The following is a 22,378-nucleotide window of genomic DNA, read 5'->3' as shown; positions in this document are numbered from 1 at the left end:
GATTTCAAACAAAGGATAAGGGATGGGGAATTTAAAGAAGCTGTGCTTCATTTCATGTGGCTAAAGATCTGCAACAAATCTAGCAAAGAGGAAATAACTGATATATATATTTTTAGCCCAGTTTCCCAGGATCCTAATGTACTTCTGTTAAAAAAAATCTAGCCTTCCACAACCAGAAAGAAGAAAGTCTTCAGCCCTAATCAGTCATTACTTGCATCAAGGAGTTCAGAGAGGCTGTGGGGCTGTGCCTTTAACTCCACCCATGTTGGCACATGGCTGCTTCCGGCTTCCCATGTATTCAGGGAAAATGTGTGCAGCAAGGAGCCTGCTGTGCTTGTGTCAGTAAGCCACATAATCAAGCACCCTGGGCAATCAAGGGTTCTAAATTCAAGAGTAAGTGAAGTAAGTGGAAGATGTGGGTTGAGATCCAGCACGATGTAATGTTAGATTAGGGAGATGTGGGTTCCCATCCCAGTCATGGCACCTTTGGCTAGTCATGCCTTTCAGCCTATCCTGCTTAACAAGGTTGTTGTGAGCATAAAAGGGGGCTCTCCCTGTGCTCTTTGAATTACTGAGATCATTGTAGCTGTGTGTTATATAATATATGGGCTCCTGCTGGGAGGAAGGGTGGGATAGAAATCAAATAATAAATAAATAAAATAATATCAGGGATGAGGAACCTGTGGCCTTCCAGCAGTTGGTGGACTCCAATTCCAATGGCCAAGGAAGATGTGAGTTGTAGGGCATCCATGATATACATATACAATGCTGACAGGTTATTTTATTTTATATTTTATTGTATTATTTGATTTGTGTTCTGTGTCACCTAGAGGGCTAGGTTCGTAGACAACTAATAAATGTAAATAATAAATATATAAAGATAGGATAAAATGTGGCCTACCTGATTATTTCCCCCTTGTTCTCACAACAACCCTGTGAGATAGATTAGGCCAGCCTTGTATTCAAGCACTAGCCTGGTACCCATAGGTGAAAAGGCATTGCATACAGATGAGTGAATGGGCTGCGCTCTATCCCTTATCTGTGTGCAGCACAGATATCAAGCAGGCTGCTGAAAGAAAGAAGTCCCCTCCTCTAGACCCAGCTACAGAAATGCAGTGGGCTTCTGCAGGAGGGACAGAGCACCCCAGCAGGTATTAGCTTTGTTAAAAAAATAATTTTTGTAGGCTTGTTTGCTGAGTTAGGTTAGGCTGAGTGGCATGATGGACTTACCTCCAAGCAAGTGTGTATTGGACTGCAGCCCTAGTAAGCTTTGTGACTGAGGAGGGATTTGAATCCAGGTTTTCCCTGTCTATGTCTATTTACTGTACATTTCTGGGAACTGCTAGAACATAAGAACAACCCAACTGGATCAAATCAAAAGCCCATCTAGTCCAGCATCCTGTTCTCACAGTGGCTGCCCAGATGCCTGTGGGAAGCCTGCAAGGAGGATGTGAGTGGAACAGCATTTTCGCCACTTGCGCTTGTCAGCAACTGGCATTCTGAGGCATGCCCCGGAGGTTTGTCTGGCCTTTACCAGGGGCCAAGCCATTAATGTGGCCCTGCCCTTGCAACTCCATGCCAATAAATAACAGAAATATTATCTATAAATAAATAAATACTACCTCCAACTCTGGAGGAAGAACAACACAAACCATCATGGCTAGTAGCCACTTTTTCTGCAGTCATTTTTACTCTTAATGCAAACTAATGTGGTGTCATGAACCTGTAATGTTCATGAGTTATTAAAAATCTAATAGCAATACTTTGGCTCCAGTAAGGAACTCTGGGAGATGGTTACAGTTAGAAAAGACAAACCTTTGCCAATTTGCCATTCTGAGTTTCACTTCCCAGCTGAAGACGGTTAGAGAAGCCTTAACAAGCTGCACCTGTTTATCTTTGCTGATTAGCAAGTGCCTGGTACCCAAGGTCATCCTTGGCCTGTACAGTTGGAAAACACAGTTGGGAGGGGGGCCCGCAAGGCACGAAAATGTGAGAAACATCGAGAAGAACGTTACATCAGCCAATTCCTGATTGGTCAATTAATTTTGGACCGTTAGGATCCTTTTCCTTTAAGTATAGGGCTAGAGACCCATAGCCTTTGTCTCTGTTCTCTGCCTATGCTGACTGGCACCAGAGTTCCAAACCTTTCTGCCTTATGGTTCCAGGGGTTGCTTATGGGAAGGCAACCTATGTCTGGTTCCATTGCTTTATGTTGAACATCCATCTCTCTTAGGAGAGGTGCCATGCAACCAACTACCTCGTGTGTAAGTAGTTAGGTGAGTTTAGTTTGTTATTTTCTTGTTCTGTGTATGAATTCTCTTGTAAGAACCTAAACCCCTGTTTGGGTGTATGGTCTTAAAGGATTACTTGCTGCTATATTTTATGTGCACTTATATATCTTAATAAAGCTACTTCTATTTAACCTGGTGTGTTCATTGAGAGAAAGGGTGGTTCTGGATTCAGTACCTTGACCAATCTCAGTCACTAACTACCAAAGAGGGTTAAGAAGTTAAAGGCTTGGATTTTAAGTGTTAAACCAGAGGTGCCTGGCAAGGAGTGTAACTGTGACTCTTGCCTTTTAGGACCTTGGTTTTATATATCTTCTGGGCTCAGAGATCCCCTGGCTCTGAGTGGACCAGTATACAGGGGTGGTGGCAGCCTACCTTCTACCTTGCAGGGTTGTTGTGAGCGTACACAGCCTTGGTAAGGGTGAAGTAATAGCTTTTTGGTTCCAGTCTCATTTCCCTAAGGGTAGGGGTCTGAGTCTGATGCATGAACCCAGTACCTTGGGGGTCTGGGGGGCATGACATGTGGAATGGGTAGTTCCAGTGTTAGATCAGTGCTGTGTCCTGTGATTAATTCAATTCAGTTCTCATTCCTTATGCACACATTTATTTATTTAGACATTTCTTTACTACCCTTCACCAAAAATAATTACGGGATGGTTTGCAAAAATACGGGAATATAAAACCATAATACATAGTAAACAGAGACATTAAAGCAATTACTGTAAGTTATATAATGAGCACATCATAAAAAAATTCTTAACCCCTCAGCTTCTAAAAGCCCAATGTTGGGGTGAGATGCATTTCGGTGAGCAGATCATTCCACACATGTGGACATATAATCAGCGGTGTCTGGTGCCCATTGGGATGAGCGGGGCAGAAAGTAGGGAGCCCATCAGTAAGTGGAGCCATAGCCAATAGCAGGCAGAGCCAACTAATTCTAATTTTGTCTCTAACCTTCTCCCTGCTGATTTCCACAATGGCAGCTTTGAGACTAGGCGCAAGAAGCTGACAGGCGGTGCCACTTCCTGGACTGGTTTTAAGTAAGAAGGCAGGTGGGCGGGGGGGGGCTGGCTGGCTGAGGTTGGGAGGGCAGCACCCCACTTGCCCAAATGGAACAGCCTCCACTGCATGTAACTGATGTAGAAGAGTAAGGTTAGCGTTAAAGAATGAGAGTTGGATGGTGCTGCCCTGGGCTCCTACTGGGAGGAAGGGCAGGATACAAATTTAATAAATAAATAAAATGGTGCTTCTCTTGTGTGAAAAATGATTTGTCTTCGCTTTTTTCCTCCTCTGTACACATCCAGGCAGCTCAAGTAGACAATATGGTTTTGGCTCCCCTGTCAGCATTACAGGCCCTCTTCACAGGCCCTCAGAAGCTCATTCAGAAGCGCTATGACAAACTGCTGGACTATAATGGCTACCACCAAAAGGCAGCTGGAGACGAGATAGATTTGGCTAGAAAAGAGTATGAGGCCCTCAACGCCCAACTTGTGGAGGAGCTCCAGATATTCAACCGGGCAGCGAAGAAAATTGTGACAAATTGCCTGTGTTGCTTCATCACTCTCCTGAGGGCCATGATGTCATCAGCAGTGCAATCCTATTCCACGGGGGAATCCCTCATGCTGGTAAGTAGACTACAGATACATTCACATTGAGATGATGGATGATGATTGCAATAACGTATCTAGGTGCCTTATACACCCATGCAATCTTTTAAGAAAAAAAAAGCTGTGAGAATTATACTCTTTATTTATTTATTTATTTATTTAAAATATTTATATCCAGCCCTTTTATCCTACAGCAGGGCACTCAGGGCAGCTCACAATGAGATCATACACAGTAACCCCCGCTAAAAATAGATAAAAATACATAAAACACAGTTAAAAAATATAGTAGGGCCCCACTTCTCAGCGCCCCACTTCCCGGCATTCCGTTAATAAGGTACCAGCGGGGCGATCAGCTGGAGGGGGGGTGGAGCTCCCCGTGCTCCAGCTGATCTCACCAGAGGAGGGGAAGATCAGCTGTAGTGCGCTACAGCTCATCATCTCCTCCTCCAGCGTGATCAGTGGGTTAAGTTCCAGACCCCCGCACTACAACTGATCCTCTTTTTGGCGGTTTTTGCTTTTCGGCGGGGGTCTGGAACCTAACCTGCTGTATGAGTGGGGCCCTACTGTATAGGGGAATGATATTAAAAGGGACTAAATAGGTAAAAATTAAAAAAGGAGGGAAATTTCAGTTTCAAGCTCTACCTTCAGTATTATTTTATTTATTTATTTAATTTCATTTATACCTTCTAAAAGCTCTCCCAGACAAGATGGTTTTCACAAGACTGAAAGACCATCAGGGAGGAAGCAGAGCTGGCATCTTGGCGGTAGGGTATTCCAAAGCTTGGGGGCTGCAGCTGAAAATACTCTCTCCTGCATGCCTGCCAATCTAACATCTATTATTCCATGCATGCAGAGAAACCAGAGCCAGCTGATCTTAAATCATGGGTAGGTACATGTGGGCATAAGTGGTCCCTCAGGTACATTGGTCCAAGGCTGTATAGAGCTTTAAAGATCAGAACCAGCACTTTGAATTGGGCCTGGAAACCAGCATGATTGCATAGGAGTAAATCCCATAAGCATGCAAATGATCAAACCTGCCCTCCTCCTCTCCTCCCCCTCCTGCCTGCTCCCATCCCACTTCCTCCCCTCTGCCCTTCCTCCTCCGCTCCCCCGTGGTCAGTTTCACCTATCCTAAGCATGCTTGCAGGGGAGTAAATCCCACCGAATAAGTATGCAAATGATCAATCCATTCTCAGCAAACATGCACAGGATTCCACTTCTTACCTCCCAGATTAAAAAGCAGAGAAATTCACTAATAGGCAAAAAAACCCCTTGTACTTTAAGAACGTACCTATAGCCAACAGATATGTCTATCAAATTTTAAAAAGCAGGGAAATAGGGCAGTTATAATGAATGCACTAGAGGAGCAGGAGACCTGACCTCCACTCTGAGATACTGCACTGCCCTACAAATTTGTCAAAATGCAAACACAGTTTGGTTGGTCTTTCACAGTCCAATCTACTTCCTGTGTAGCTTGGAAGAATTTGGTAACATGTGCCTCTGAGCATATAGTGAGTGGTGGCAACACCTGCAATCAGGACTGCATCTCCAAAGATGGTTTTTGTATGTCTGTTGATATTTTTCTTACTTTGCTTCTTTCCTATGTTGCTACTGTTTCTACAGAAAATCTAACCTAGAAAATTATATTTCTCTCATAATTCATCCTAGAAATATGTGTCAAATTTATTTTTATTAATTTCAAAGCCTTTCTATTGGTCAGTGTCATATGATGGTGAAAACAGTCTTTTGTGTTTCAAACTGGAGGTTATATTCTATTTCTGTTTTTGGTGCATTAACAGTTGAATTTGAAACTGTAGTTTGATGTAAAATTAGACTGATTACAATATGTTGCTACTTATGCAATGAATCCAGCAGTTGGAAAAAACAAACTTGGCCTGTCCAAGATGCATGTGTTCAGCCTGCTACACTAAAACACTGTACTTAAGGAAGGGCAGGCAGGGTCCATTAAAAACACAGAGCTCACCTAGAAATTTGCTAGAATATATTTCACCTACCACTGTTTTATCTTGTGCAAACAGAGACACTCCTTATGTCCACTGGAGACCATTCTGCAGAACGGTGCCATTATTCCACAATTGTTTTTGGAGGTTTTTTTAGTGTAAATTATGCAAAGTGTTGTTGTACTTCACATATTTCCAGGCGATCACTCTGCTCTGCAGGTGAGGGCCTCCTGCAGATACCATCTTATCGGGAGGTCCATTCTGCACAACAAAGGAAACGGACCTTTGGTGTGGTGACACCTACCCTGTGGAACTCCCTACCCTTAAATATTAAACAAGTGCCATCTCATCTTAATGTATTTTAATGTCTGTTTTTATGATGTTTTAAAGTGTTTTTAGTGCTTTTGTTTGCCACCCTGGGCTCTAGCTGGGAGGAAGGGCGGGATATAAATAAAATAATAAATAAAATAAAATATTCACAGAAACAGAAGCAAAAGAAAATGATTGACTATATAAAACTCCACTAAAATTGCAAAGTAAATCAAACATATTTAAAGTGACTATCTGAACTATATCAGCTGCCTTAATATTTATTTATTTTATTTTATTATTTGATTTATATCCCGCCCTTCCTCCCAGCAGGAGCCCATTGTTGCTTTCTCCCTGCTAAAACAAGATCAGCACAGTACATGTCTTTTTTTCTGTTATTTGGGCTGATTGTAGGTGTTGCTACCGCTCACCATATGCTTAGAGGCACATGTTACAAATTTTTTCCAAGCTACACAGGAAGTAGCTTGGGCTGTGAAAGAACAACCCAAATTGTTTTTGCATTTTTACAAATTTGTCTCCTTCTCATCTGATGCATTCACTATAGCTCTGCTCACGGCCGGAGTTCGATTCCAACGGAAGGAGGAAGTCAAATCTCCAGTAAAAGGGGTCAAGGTCCACTCAGCCTTCCATCCATCCATGGTCGGTAAAATGAGTACCCGGCACATGCTGGGGGAAGGAACTGGCAATCCCACTCCATATATAAGGTCTGCCTAGTAAATGTCGCAAGACGTCACCCTAAGAGTCAGAAACGACTCGCACTACAAGTGCGGGGACACCTTTACCTTTTTTATATGTACATTCTTAAACCGCAAGATTTTTTGCCTATTAGTGAATATAAATTTAACAAATAATAATACCTGGGTCCCAAACCACATATTGTTTTAAAGGTGAGCACCAGGACTTTGAATTGTGACCAGAAATAGATTGGCATCTATAGATGCTGCATAAGAACCTGCAACAGTAGATTTCTGTTGAATATTAGGATAAACTTCTTTGCGGTAAGAGTAGTTTGACCGTGGAAGCAATTCCCAGGAGGAGTGGTAGGCGCTACATCCGAGCCCAGGCTTGTGATTTATCTTGTTCCAGACAAACCACAAGCTGTATTAAAGGTTTGTTCTATGGCTTACTGCTTGTGCTTTGTCTGGGGGAGATAAAGCATGAACCAGGTTCAGACATAACGCTAAGATAAACCATGGCTTAGCTCACAGGAGCGTGGCAGCAACTGGACTGGAGGAGGAGCAAATTGGCTTCTCTCTGGAAGCCTGCATGTTTGCTCATTTCCACTAAGCCATGGTTTGTGTGAAGTGGGCCTATATGTTCCAGTTGGCCAGTCTTGGTCAATGATAGCAGGAGTATTTGGGACCATTTGAAATTTCTGAGAACTCTTCAAAGGTAGCCCCAAGTTCACTTGATTTGCAGAATGTTGCCAAAGCAAAAATCACAGTTGTTAAGGTTTCCCTTTCCAGCATTAGCCCTGGATTAAGGCTACAAACCATGGAATTAAGCCCTGTTGATCTCAATTAAGCAGACACAGAAATGGGCTGAATCGGTTATTAAATGATTGTTGTTTGGGAAGTTTCCCCTGCCACACTCCCAGAAAATGACATGCTCCTTAGCATATCCTCCCCCCCCCGTAGTGTGGCTCTGCCAGTGTATGAAGAGTGCTCTCTAGTGGCATTAATTTTAAACTGGTTCAGCCAGGTTTTTGCTACCTGGTTGGATATTTTCCCCTTTAATTGACTTAGCATTGTTGCTAGGTAATAAGTGCTTTTCAATATGCATGTCTTAAAATGAAATTAATGTATGCAGCTGAGCATTAGTGGCAAGCTTAGCTCTCTTCTCATGTGCAGCAGGGTGTTGAAAAGGAAAGGAAAACAGCAAAGGAAATATTGGGTAAGAGGTGATACTCATGCTTCCTCCTCAAACGTATGCATGCAAGATAATGAGTGCATTTGGACGTCACGCTAAACTATAGTTTAGCGAGACATGAATAAACCTCATCACTCCCCAGGTTCGTATGCTCCCTCCCCTCCTTTATTTTCTACAAGGGCGAGTTTGGAAGGTTCTACTTCCACTTGAGATTAACCACAGCTCAATGTGCCATTCAGTCTTGCCAAGCTCTGGTTCATCTTAACTCCGATTAGTTTCATACAAGGCAGCTGCAAACTGGTTTACAAAGCTGGCCTGTTTAAATCATAATTAAGATTAACCACAGTTCTGAGTTCATACAACATGTCAGGCTGTGGTTAAACAAAAGCAGAAGTAGAAGCTTCTACACACACTCCACCCCCAGCTATAAGGGGGGGGGAGCATGCAAGCTTACGGGGTAGGCATATTCACATCTTGCTAAACCAGGGGTGGAGAATCTGTAACCCTCCAGATGTAGTTAAATTCCAACTCTCATCATCCCTAACTAAGGGTTCTTAGACCCCTTATTTTTGGGGACGTAGCTCCCATCCATATGGCTCCAGTGTCCTATGAGCCAATCAGCGTGAAAGGGAGGTGTGTTGGCCACTGAGAAGAGTCTTCTAACTTCCTTCCTTGTCATTTTCTGCTGACTGGAGCCAATCAGAGTGAGAGGAGTTCCTGTTACTTCCTAGTTCAAAAAACTAAGTTGTGGAGAGTGAGACTTCTGCAACTGCAGAAGAAGAGATGTTGAATCCTCATGCTAGTATCCTATTTACATCATCAAGCACTTTGGTAGCAGCAGGAGATAAATGTGTAGACACTGAATTCAGTAATTCTAGCAATATCTCTGGCTGTGAGAAAGGACAGTCAAATGGTGACAGTGATAGAGAACCAGAAAGCAGTATTCAAGCCTGGCCAGATTATTCTATCATCTTAGAAGGGGGCATGGCTGTGACTATCATGAAGGGACTCTGTATTTCTGAATTTGCCACTCTACTACTGTCCCTAATCATTAGGGAGCTGCCTTATACTGAATCAGACCATTGGTCCATCTAATTTAGCTTGGTCTACACTGACTGGCAGTACCTTTCTTCATACTGGGTGGGGCTGATGGAAATTAGAGTCCAACAATATCCAGAGGGCCACAGATCCCCCCCCCACTAAACAAGAGCTAGCATGACAACAGAATGAATTCAAGGGGTGCAAAGGACAGGCTTTAATCTATTGAGTTTCTGCTGAAAGCCCTGCCAGGGAAAAAGTGGCAATTCCATTTTATGGTTTGCCATGTTTATTACCAGAAGTAACACCGTCTGTGTGTTTTGCCAGATCCTTGTAGCTTGTGCCTAATAATGTAATCTTGAACCTCTTTTGAACTTGCAGCTGTCTTCCCCAAGTATCAGTGAGGTTCAGCATCAGGTGCTTGAAGATGTACACAGTCTGAATTTTGTGAAAGAAAGCAACAGCATAAATTTCATCGAGAGGAAGCTGAGCTTTGAAAAAAAAAAACCCACCCCTCCCCAGGTTTGTAATATACCTTGACAGTAGGCCCTCCAGGAGTCCAGGAACTGGGAAAAGCAAAATGTGGGTTGGGGAGGCTAGTGAGAAGACAATACATGGAAATCTGATTTTTCTTGCAAGTGTGGAATACTAGCTTCAAGTTAACAACTGTTAAATTCAATCCAATGAAAGCTAGACATCCTAAATTTCCCTTCAGACCCAATTAATTTACTTATGTACTGTTACGTTCATGATCCTACTATGTATTTTCACCTTACTCCAATGGGAGTAAGTCCCACTGGATTCAGTGGAACCTACTGCTGAGTAAACAGGCATAGGATTGGTTTGGTTTCAACTGTCTTTCTGTGTGGCATTCTCTTTAGATTCAGTCATGCACTTCTGAAATATAAATAAAAACATTTTAGACATTAAATTAGCAGCTGTTTGCTTTGGTAAGAAAAGAGTATCATTCTGTTTACAAACTTGGAATATGAGTCTCAGATGATATATGACAGGGATAGGGAATCTGTGACCCATCAGATATTGTTGAACTCCAACTCCCGTCAGCCCCAGCCAGCATGGCCAATGGTGACAGATGATGGAAGCTGTAGGCCAAGAACATGTGCAGGGCCACAGGTTTGCCATCCCTGGTGTAAGGAGTCAAGCCCTCAAAAGAGCTTGGCCTAATGGTTAAGAAATCAGATTTTATGTTTTGTTAAAATTCCTCTGAATACAGGTACTTGACAGAGCTGTTCCCTAAAACAGCACCCTTGACGTCAATTGAACTATTCAAGAGCAGCTAGTTTCCAGGCAGTTACCATGATCACCTGGTCTGCAGTTACTTACCACACATAATTACATTGTGGGTTGGAGCCAGATGAATCTTACACTTACTTCTCATTGAAATCAATGGGACTTAGGTCAATGTATCCCACTGATTTCAATGGGACGTCAGTTCAACTTAGTCTTGACCCTTAACAAGTTTACTCCAAAGTAGGTTCCATTGATTTTTAACTTACAGTGGGTATGCAAAGAAATACAGTGTTTATATAGACAACATTTGAATTAAAAAGTGCAGCATCTCAAGTAAATGTTCTTAAAGATAAGTTTAAAACGGGATTAGACAAATGTATTGATGAGTGGTCTATTAGTGCCTATTAGCCAAAATGGCTATGTAGAACCTCCAGTTGCTGGAGGGTTGTAGGAGAGAACTGTTGACTTTATGCTTGGCTTGGAAAGTTCCTGGAGGCATTGAGTTGGTTACTGTGCGAGGCAGAACATTGGACTAGATGGACCTTTTGTCTGATCCAGCAGGCCTCTTCTTGTGTTCTAATGCACAGGCTCATGTGGTTAGTTACATGCAGCCTGACTCTATGAGTGTTTTTTTTTGGAAGTAACTTGCACAGTGAGGCTTAAGGCCAAAATAGATGTGACTCAGAAGATCCATGAATGCTAATAGAAGCCTGAGAGGCCCGGATTCAGATTGGGACACAGTGCTGGAGGAGGACAAAACATATAAGTACCTGATGGTTTTCGTCAATGGGACAAATAACACCTTGGAGAATAGGTGATGTTAATCAGGGAAAGACCTCAAGGATAAGGAGCTTAATACCTCTTCTCCTGGGATCATAGTCTCAGTCTGAACTGAATGCCTCCACACACACCCCAGCTGTTATTAACATTTGGATGGAACATTTGGAGGGAAAGTGCATGAGATCTTATTCACAGATCTCCCTTGTTCCATCTAGAACAACACTCCAATGCTGAGGCATTCAAGAGGCAGCTGGACAGCCATCTGCTGGGTATGCTTTCAGTTAGGTTCCTGCATTGAGCAGGGGGTTGGCATTATAGGGCCCTTCCAACTCTACTATTCCATGATTCTGTGATCTATTCTGGCCCATAATCCCTAGTAAGTGTGCATAGGATTGCAGTCGTAGATACTTATGAAAGCAACCTACACTCTACAATTTCTGTCCAAAATATGCTTGACATTCCATTCCACAGCCTTTGGCTATGTCATTGTCATAAGCTGTTCTTCCATATGTGCATATGCAATACACAGATATATTTCTCACTAAATATCTGTGAAGTACTTCCTAATCTTCTGATGCATATTTATTACACAGGAAGCCTTTAAATATTGTTCATAGTGATAGGATGTACTTTTTTAAAAGTACTTGGATTTATAGATGTCTGGTGCACAGTGTAGCCAAGAACCACAGCAGTACAGAAGTCCTGCTTGTCCCATAACTGTAACTTGTCATTCCATATCTAAACATCATCCATGGATTACTGGTTTCTCAGGTCTGGCCTTGTGATGTGGGTTGTTACACATCCCTGTCATTTGGGGGGAGGGGAACAACTTCAAAATCCTTTCCGTTAATTGACACTGACACTGATAAATGCATTAAGAGTGGAGAAGCAGGCAAATTTCCTTTATATGACTATTCATAAAAGACTAACCTTATAGCCTTCCAAGCAAAAGGAGTAAGCACAGGTACATCACTGCACTTGCTGTGAACAATAAGCTAGTATGCAACTTTGGCAATTTGTACACAGCTTTACCAGTGCATGCAATGGTGTGGCACTGCAGTGTCTCAGTTAGTTTATTGTAATAATAAACCAGGAGCTGATTTGTAGGGGGGAAACCCTGCTCACGTGAGTGGGTTACTTACATGAGTAGTGTAATGTTGGAGCTTCAAACTCATGTGAGATCAGACTCTTCTCTGAAAAGAGGAGTCACTGAGCAGTTATTTTCACAAGTCGGTGGAACTAAAGGCAAAACTATTTATTTGTAGCATTTGCATACAGCTTAATCAAGTATGTCTAAGTGGTGAAATAATACATCATTAGCATTTCTAAGTGGTAAAGGTAGGCACGATGTTAAATGCACTTTTGCATTTAAGGTGCACATTTTTAAAAAGAAAATGCAAACAGTTGGGGAGGGAGGAGCTGATAACTAGTGGGATCACAGCAGGTGAGGAAAGGGAGTTATGATGAGAAAAGGTCTTTCTTCAGCTGATACCAATGAAGGATTTCTGCCCAATGCAAATAGTTTCAAATGAGTGTTTTTTTCAGGACTGCAGTATGAGAGAAAGGGGTTAAACCAGGCCTCGCCATGTGCTGCAGTCCCTTTAATGATCAACACCCCCTCCCAGTGGCCACTGTTTGCAACAACAACAACAACAACGTGTGCTAAATGCAAAAGAACATTGAATGTTGCATGTAGTTTACTCCTGGCTCTGTGTTGAATCAACCAAGTGAATTCCAATAGACTATATGTTAGATTTGGCCATGGGTGACCTGGATTCAAATACCTGTTCATACCTGATTAATACTGACTTGCCCAAGGGAGTGTGCTGGGGATTGGGAGGGTGAAACAGAAAGGAGTGTAGTGCGGAAAAAAAGCAGGAGGATTAAAAATATTTGGATGCGCTATTCTCTGAAATTGCAACTGCAAGTCTGTCTCAAGCAGCTTTTTGTTTTGTTTTCAGCCTGAATTTCCACGACAGACTGAAAGCAACAGGTCTATGATACTCTCTACATACAACTCAGAGTTGTTGTACCAAGCCAAGCGCAAATGCAACGCCACCCAGGAGTTTGACATTGATCTCTATGAAGGAGAATTGGTGGCTGTTGTGGAACAAAAGGATCCTTTTGGAAGCACCGGCAGATGGCTTGTTGACACTGGAAGTAAGTCCTTTGTACAGTCATCACAATATTAGATGTCTTTTGGTTGATGGTTATTAAATAAGGAGGTGACAACCCTGTAGCCTTACTTAGTTTTAGAGTTTGGGGGCAATGGATCACCTGCATAGTCAATCAATAAAGGTATATAGATTTCCACTTAAGCATGAATGCATTCAACTGTGTATGCAGGGCACAGGCACAAAGGTTAGCACAACCCATCATCAGGTATAGCAGCTCCTCAAAACATGGCTTCACCCCTTCTGTGACAGATGCACATGTTCTCTTCCATTCCCCACCTCCTCCTTCAAGGCAACATGCACATACATCTAGACAAATGTATGCTGCCATATTGGCCTATTGACTTCTGACTATGGCCGGTTTTAAATGTCTATTTAACTGGTAGTTTATTACTAGTGTGCATGTAATCACTTTGTTAGTTGAGTGTCTATAAATATTCTGCTCCTGATCAGAAATCCAGGTAAGCAGAGCCATAAAATTCTTATCATAACTTGAGAAGACATTACACATGATTCCTTACCATCTGTAATAGTTGCCTACTGGCTGGGAAATCTCTTCACAGCTCCTTGAGTTTCAGTCACACTATCCTTCACCAATCAATTGTTCCCAGTTTTTCACAACTCCTATCCTTCTGATCACTGTACATTGCAATTACATTATTTCCCAGTGAAGGCAGAATAAGATTCCTTCCTTGTGCCCATGCTCCCTGGGTCACAGGCACAATTAGAGATTCAAAATAGCAGTGCTCTTTGCTAAGGGCTTTCTCTTCTCTAGTTTGGAGATTGGCTTGTGTCCAGCAACCAAGCTTGGAATTCCTTGCTGACCTAACGCAACTGCCACCAATTGTTCAAGGCCCCATCTTGGGAAAGGGCTGTAGCTCAATGGTAGAGCACCTGCCTTGCATGCAGAAGGTCCCAGGTTCAATCCCTGGCATTTCCAGGGAGGAATGGGAGAGATCCCAGTCAGAAATCTTGGAGAGCTGCTGCCAGTCAGAGGAGAAAATATTGAGCGAGATAGCTCCCTGTTGTTTCTGTGTTCATAAGTTGATCCACCTCATCTGGCCTTCATCACACTCCCTGGATCTTCCTGTTGCTCCATGGGCTTTGTTGAGATTCTTTCTGGAATCTCAGAAGGCAGCCAGTGTACACAGCAATCATGATGGACTCTCTGAGCCAACTTTTTGTTCAGTTCTTTGGCAACATTCTTGCGATGCAAAGTTTGCAAGTAGTATTCTGGTCTGCTCACATGACAAGTACCTGAACCTAGCACAGGTGACATTATCTTGAATGAGGATGTGCCACTTTTATTGCAGAATGCAGCAATTTCCAACATTATGAAGATGACAAAAACACACAAGTTGTGCTTAATTTATATTCTGTCCTGCTTGCACTGAGATTCTGGATTGCAGAATTCTGGTCTTTAACGTGTACATTTTTTTGAGGAAATTTATATAGTGTTCATATTTCAAAGAAAATCTCTTAAGTGGTTTGCAGCATCCTAACAATATTTTAAATTAAGGTCACATAAAAAACCCAATAAAAACTCAGTATGTTAGAGCAGTCCAGATAACATTTGGATAAGAGATCCCCTTAAACATCAATATAAGCTAAAAACCATATTAACTATGAGCAGGTCACATCAAAAGGTGGGGCAAATTATACACTCCCCACTCCTGGAGCTCCCTGATTTCACCAGGGAGCACCCACATCAATTCCTTCCCCACCTGATACCCATAAAGACAAAAGCAACAACAAAAAGGGGTGGTGATCTTCCATCAGTGTGACCCCAAAGGGATAATACCCTTTGGGGTCATCCCCCATGTTCAGTCCCCAGCATCTCCAGGTAGGGCTGGGAGAGAGTTCCTGTCTGAAACCCTGGAAAGTTGCTGCTGGTCATTGTAGACAATACTGAGCTAAATGGACCAATGGTCTGACTCAGTATAAGGTATCTTCCTATGTTCCTGAATTTGGGGAAGGGATGCAGCTCAGTGGTGGAGCATCTGCCATGCACGAAGAAGGTCCCAGGTTCAATCCCCAACATCTCCAGGTAGGGCTGTGAGTGACTTCCTGTCTGAAACCCTGGAGAGCTGCTGCTAGTCGGTGTAGACAATGCTGAGCTAGATGGACCATTGAGTCTGAATCAGTTCAAGGCAGCTTCCTATGTTCCTTCAGGGTCACCTGTTTGGGGTGTCCTGCCACAGCACAGCAGCATCGGTGAAAGGTGTTTCACCATTGGGCTGCGGGTGTTTGTAACAAGCCCCAGGAGCCTGCAATTATCTCCTCCAAATTCTGCTCATGCTCATCACTGCCTGGCTGGTACAGGTACCAGAGAACAGGGTGGACAGGTGGAATTAAGTGGCCTCTCCTCCCACCCCCTCCTTACTGCTGGCAAACGAATATAGTCATCATTCTCTGCTTTTATAAAAAATAAGTAGACTGAATTTTATTTCAGTTCTTCTAATTTTTCCCTTCCATACCTAGTTTTGAAAGGATATGTTTACGCCTCCTTCCTGAAACCCTACAATCCAGCAAAGGTGCAAAACGATGCTGGGGAATCCAGTTTCTGTGATGATGATTTTGATAACATCAGCCTTTTTGTGTCTTTGCGGCAACTGGATGACAGTAGCACAAAACCTGCAGGGCAACAGCACAAGAGGAGTGGAAGCGGCTCTTCCTATAACAGTCTATGTGAAAAAACAGCTGGTAATGGGACAGAGGTGGATTGCTTTTATGACGCAGATGACCAACATGTAAGTATGATTTCTTGCTCCGGGAAACAGCCTATAGCACTGATGCTCATACCCCAGCAGAGGGCCCCTCTGCTGACCCCCAGAGCCCCCTGTCCCTGCTTCTCCCCCTCCTTGTGGAGCTACCTGTTCATCTGCCCTCTCCAGGTGCATGAGCAATGATGAGGGAAAGGAGAAGTGGACTTCACTTGTCATGCCCTCTCCTTCTGTGCAGATTGGGCTCAGAGAAAGAAGGCGTGCACTGTACCTCTTCACTCAGTGCATAATTATACTATGGATTTTGCCCCTCACAGGAGGCACTGATTGCCACCAACTTAGATAACTTTAAAAGAGGATTAAACAAATTCATGGAGAATAAGGCTATCCATGGCTACTGGCCTTGATGGCTATGTTCTACCTCCCCTGTTGGAAGCAGTGTGTTTCTGAATACCACTTGCTGAGGAAGGGATGAGAGCTGGTGGCCTTTCCATAAGCATCTGGTTGGCCACTGTAAGAACAGGATGGGCCTTTGGCCTGATCTAGCAGGCTCTTCTTATGGCACTTATGACAGTGGCAAGGAGGTGGGCCTGCTCATATTATCTTGTGAAGGGCTGTAGCTCAGTGTTAAAGCACATGTTTTGCATATAGAAGGTCCCATGTTCAATCCTTGGCATCTCCAAGTACAGCTGGAGAGACCCCTGCCTAAAACCCCGGAAAGCTGCTGCCAGCCAGCATAGAGACAATACCGAACTAGACAATATTCAGTGCTAGGCAACTTCCTGTGATCCTACTTTGCCCAGAAATCCCCCCCAAAGTCCAGAACTAACCCTTGCTGCACTGTTGTAGTCGCCTGCTTTAGATCAAACTTAACAGGATGATTAAAGGTGACATATTCTATAGTTCCAAAGTTGTGTGACATGGTCTCTTTTCAGACACCTTACCGTGTGTGCAAGCCAGACAGTTTGCAATAGCTTACTGACACAGACAATCAAAGTCCTCTTCCTTGTGGTGCTACTGGCTCCATGCTTGGGTTATCAGTTTTGTAAGCTGTTTATAATGTGGATCGATTTAATATTATTCTGGTTTTGAAAAACAAAACACACACATTTTAACTTTTTTTTAAAGGGCTGAGTTTGCCTTTGCTTGACTAGTTTCTCTAAATTGCTATTATTGGTTGTTGTTTCAGTGTTTTGTGGTTAGAATCAGAAATAAATGCTTTGATTTGGATTCCTGCATTGCACAGGTAGCTGGACTTGATGGCCTTATAGGCCCCTTCCAACTCTACTATTCTATGATTCTATGAATATCCCCATTTAGGAACATTGGAAGCTGCCTTATACTGAGTCAGGCCATTGGTCTGTCTACCTCAGTAGTATCTACATTGACTGGCATCCGCTCTCCAGGGTTTCAGATGGGGGACGTTCCAAGTCCTACCTTTGGCATGCAAAGCAGAGCCTCTACCACTGAGCTATGGCCCTTCCCATTTGGCACACATTGTAGTGACCAGGATTGAAAATGATTTTCGCTTTTGTTTCCCCCTCTCAGACATTCTATGCGGTTCATGCATTTCAAGCAAGGAGTCATCAGGAGCTCAGTCTTCAAGAGTATCAGCGAGTTCGGATCCTTCGTTTTTCTGATCTGAGTGGCAATAAAGAATGGTGGTTAGCGGAAGCAAAGGGACAAAAAGGATATGTGCCAGCTAATTACCTTGGGAAAATGACGTATGCATAAATATCAGAACCACTTATGAGACCTAATTCTCCGAAAGATCAGAGGTAAAAGACTTCCATTTTATTAGCATGAGCCATAAATGCTCTTGAGCCTTCAAAAGTACTTTGGTAAATCAAGAGCTGAAGACCTTATGAAGAAGATATTTAAAAAGACTGTTTCCAGTTATTGTCCTGAAATGCTTGTAACCTTTCACTTTGTCAGTGGAATCTCCCACAATGTATGGAGATCTATGTCACATTCATGTTGGAGCAAGCACTGTAGTTCTAGGTCAGGTGTGGGGAATCTTTAGCCCTCCAGATGTTTCTGAACTGCAGTTCCCATTATCCCTGGCCATGGTTGTTGGGCCTGATGGGAGCTGTAGGAGAAGGCCAAAGATTCCCCCCCCCACGCTTCTAGGTTATTAGAATTTCTAGCTCAGTCTTCCCAACCTGCTGTCCTCCTGGCAGGGGTCTGATGGGAGTTGTAGTCCCAAAACATCTGGAGGGCACCAGGTTGGGGAAGGCTGCACTAACTGATCTATGGCATTTATCAGAATACTTTGGCAAATAGTATTAGCCTAGCCCAGGGATGGGGAACTTGTGGCCCTCCAGATGTTGTTGGACTTCAGCTTCTATCATTCCTGACCATTGGGTATACTGGTTGGGGCTAATGGGAGCTGAAGTCGAACAACATCTGGAGGGCCACAGGTTCCCCTTCCTTGCCCCAACTAATCTCCCAGAGTTGTCTTGCAATCTCCAATAAATTTTAAAACCCAAGGAGATACAGCTTGGGGCGGGGAATCCCCACATAAATGTTGTCTCTTGTGCTAGATTGATTGTAGTTCACAGCAAGATGCATACTGCATCCTTAGTAAGACACTTAACAATTTTACAAGTAGCACATACCTTTTAAAATCTCTAAAATCAAAGTAAAATGTACAAATAATTTTTAAAAGGTCTCCAGCTGGATATAAAGTTCCCTTACCTATTTAGTTATTCCTGTTATTCTTGATACAAAAGTAATCAATGCTCCACTCCTTACTTGAGACTAAGACCCATTGAACCAAGTGGGACTTATCTCTGAGTAGACATGCACAGGATTTGCTGTACTGCTGCACTCCCAAGCACACTTGTATGTGGGGCTAAGTTCCACTGAACGCAAACTTACTTCTGAGTAAACATGCTTAGGTTTTACTATAAATGCACATGCTTTCCCCTCTTATGTGCCTGCAACAGGACAGAGGATAAGTATCCCAGGCATTTAGAGGACATTTATCCAATTTGATTGTCTCGTGTGATGAGAAGGTATAATCTAGACACTCAAACAGTTTTGAACTGGCGCCTTGTGGCCAAGTCCTACTCTCGCACACAGTGCTGCCCAGTGGATGCATTTAAGCATCTGCAGTTTCTGTGACAAATAGAATACTCACACCAATATTTCTACTGTGAGAATAAGTCAGCAGACTAGAAAACAAAGTTGGCTTTGTAAATAATGTTACTCGTCTTTTTAAATTAAGATATGTGGGTGGAATGAAGTATCTGCTTGATGCTGTCCAGCTTTTGTTATCCTTCATGGGGATCATGACACTTAAAAGCACCATGTGTTGAGTTGACTACCCTTATCTTTGCATTGCCTTTTGTTCATATAATAATCAGCTCATAATGAAGAAAATATTCATCTGCCAGAAGGATTCCCCACCCTTTCTGGCATGCTTTATGTTTCAAATGGGGATAAAGCAGTTTTTCTTTCCTCCAGCAGTAGCTGAATTGTGTGCAAAGGTTTGAAAACACACACTGATGAAGCTCTGTCATATTACAATATAGAGGTCAAGAAAAACAAATGGGAGTGAATTGATATTAATTGTATTTATTGTTTTTGTGAGATCCTGAAGTGAAATATAAAAGGGCATAATAAACATATCTGTAATACCAGTTATTTTCAGGATCTCATTTTTGAGGCATCAAAATACAATATTTAAAGTATCTGTTTTTCAGGGCCCTTGCCATCTTAAAATTGCTTTGTTCAAGCCAGAAATAAAGATCCAGAAACCATTTCATGTGACTATTAGGTATCAAGTTAAGAAGGAATTATGGACATAAGAGTTTGTTTCAGCTATAATTGTTCATGCTATGTAAAAAAAATGGGGCAGATTCTATTTCATTTAAAGCAAGATTGTAAAGAGATCTCACTTTAAAAGGCTCAGGTTGCCAACCATTGTCAATGGAGTATAAAATAATGTGTTCCTTATGTTTTCAGTATTCACTCTTATGGTAGGCTTGCATAAACTATATTGTAAAGTATAACTAGTTTGATTTTTTTGTAAAAGCAGACAAATTTAGCAAAATATACTGTAATTGACCTAGAGTTCAGACTCTGTGGGAATAACTTTAGAAGTTGTACAGAAGGGAAATTTCCATTACATATAGTTTCATTATCACTGTAGTAAATGACAAAGTATGGGAAACCCTAATCAAGTTCTCCTTTCTATGCAATTTAAATGCAGGGGAGCTCTCCGAGTCTGCATCTGGCAACCCTACTTAATAGCATTAACATCCTGAACATGAATTTTGAAGGTCATGTTTTAGGTGTTACTGTATTTATTTTGGAGGATTGAGACTCAAATTAACCAAACAATTGGGAGCCTCACTAAACTGAATGGGAGCAATGCTAAAGCAAAATTATCTGCACATATGAAAGGGGCTTATGCAACATCTCATGAATTGCAGTGTGTTGCATTAATTTCAAATAGAGCTGATTGCCAACAGAATATTGTTACGAAGCTTCACTTTTGCCTTTGGTAAACCAATGTTTGTGTACACTTTCTTACTCTGATGATGGAGCACAAAGAATCTAGGCCAAACACTACCTTTACTTATTCTTTCCACGGATATTTATATTACTATCTTTTTGTTTGATCTCTTTTTTAATCCTAAAGAATGCCTTTGCATTCAAAAGCTTTCATCAAAACACACATAGAAAATTTAGCTCCTTCTACTGCAAATATTGTTGGGACAAAGCTTGTATGACTAGAGATTTGTTACTGTGAATTTAAAATTACAGCAATGTCAGTGACTCAGAGGTAATATTTGCTTTTAATAAAATGTATTTTTACAAATAAGAACATAAGAAGAGCCTGCTGGATCAGGCCAGTGGCCCATCTAGTCCAGCATCCTGTTCTCACAGTGGCCAACCAGGTGCCTGGGGGAAGCCCGCAAGCAGGACCCGAGTGCAAGAACACTCTCCCCTCCTGAGGCTTCCGGCAACTGGTTTTCAGAAGCATGCTGCCTCTGACTAGGGTGGCACAGCACAGCCATCATGGCTAGTAGCCATTGATAGCCCTGTCCTCCATGAATTTGTCTAATCTTCTTTTAAAGCCATCCAAGTTGGTGGCCATTACTGCATCTTGTGGGAGCAAATTCCATAGTTTAACTATGCGCTGAGTAAAGAAGTACTTCCTTTTGTCTGTCCTGAATCTTCCAACATTCAGCTTCTTTGAATGTCCACGAGTTCTAGTATTATGAGAGAGGGAGATGAACTTTTCTCTATCCACTTTCTCAATGCCATGCATAATTTTATACACTTCTATCATGTCTCCTCTGACCCGCCTTTTCTCTAAACTAAAAAGCCCCAAATGCTGCAACCTTTCCTCGTAAGGGAGTCGCTCCATCCCCTTGATCATTCTGGTTGCCCTCTTCTGAACCTTTTCCAACTCTATAATATCCTTTTTGAGATGAGGCGACCAGAACTGTACACAGTATTCCAAATGCGGCCGCACCATAGATTTATACAACGGCATTATGATATCGGCTGTTTTATTTTCAATACCTTTCCTAATTATTGCTAGCATGGAATTTGCCTTTTTCACAGCTGCCGCACACTGGGTCGACATTTTCATCGTGCTGTCCACTACAACCCCGAGGTCTCTCTCCTGGTCGGTCACCGCCAGTTCAGACCCCATGAGCGTATATGTGAAATTAAGATTTTTTGCTCCAATATGCATAATTTTACACTTGTTTATATTGAATTGCATTTGCCATTTTTCCGCCCATTCACTCAGTTTGGAGAGGTCTTTTTGGAGCTCTTTGCAATCCCTTTTTGTTTTAACAACCCTGAACAATTTAGTGTCGTCAGCAAACTTGGCCACCTCACTGCCCACTCCTAATTCTAGGTCATTAATGAACAAGTTGAAAAGTACAGGTCCCAATACCGATCCTTGAGGGACTCCACTTTCTACAGCCCTCCATCGGGAGAACTGTCCGTTTATTCCTACTCTCTGCTTTCTGCTTCTTAACCAATTCCTTATCCACAAGAGGACCTCTCCTCTTATTCCATGACTGCTAAGCTTCCTCAGAAGTCTTTGGTGAGGTACCTTGTCAAACGCTTTTTGAAAGTCTAAGTACACTATGTCCACTGGATCACCTCTATCTATATGCTTGTTGACACTCTCAAAGAATTCTAATAGGTTACTGAGACAGGACTTTCCCTTGCAGAAGCCATGTTGGCTCTGCTTCAGCAAGGCTTGTTCTTCTATGTGCTTAGTTATTCTAGCTTTAATCATACTTTCTACCAGTTTTCCAGGGACAGAAGTTAAGCTAACTGGCCTGTAATTTCTGGGATCCCCTCTGGATCCCTTTTTGAAGATTG

General features: G+C 42.4%; 1 protein-coding gene across 1 annotated transcript in view; it reads left to right on the top strand.

Moving 5' to 3' along the window:
• Window positions 1-18,351, top strand: part of ARHGEF38 (Rho guanine nucleotide exchange factor 38) — a 62,304-nt gene extending 43,953 nt beyond the window's left edge. The window contains exons 10-15 of the mRNA XM_061584569.1: window positions 3,597-3,913; window positions 5,155-5,169; window positions 9,475-9,615; window positions 13,086-13,284; window positions 15,780-16,048; window positions 17,570-18,351. Of these exons, the coding sequence (XP_061440553.1) occupies window positions 3,597-3,913; window positions 5,155-5,169; window positions 9,475-9,615; window positions 13,086-13,284; window positions 15,780-16,048; window positions 17,570-17,755 (1,127 nt within the window). The 3' untranslated portion in view covers window positions 17,756-18,351. The remainder of the gene's footprint in view (window positions 1-3,596; window positions 3,914-5,154; window positions 5,170-9,474; window positions 9,616-13,085; window positions 13,285-15,779; window positions 16,049-17,569) is intronic.
• The last annotated feature ends 4,027 nt before the right edge of the window (window positions 18,352-22,378 follow it).

Source organism: Rhineura floridana, chromosome 9 (genome assembly GCF_030035675.1).
Source record: "Rhineura floridana isolate rRhiFlo1 chromosome 9, rRhiFlo1.hap2, whole genome shotgun sequence".
Classification (NCBI taxonomy): Eukaryota; Metazoa; Chordata; class Lepidosauria; order Squamata; family Rhineuridae; genus Rhineura; species Rhineura floridana.
This window is presented reverse-complemented; position numbering and strand designations above follow the sequence as displayed.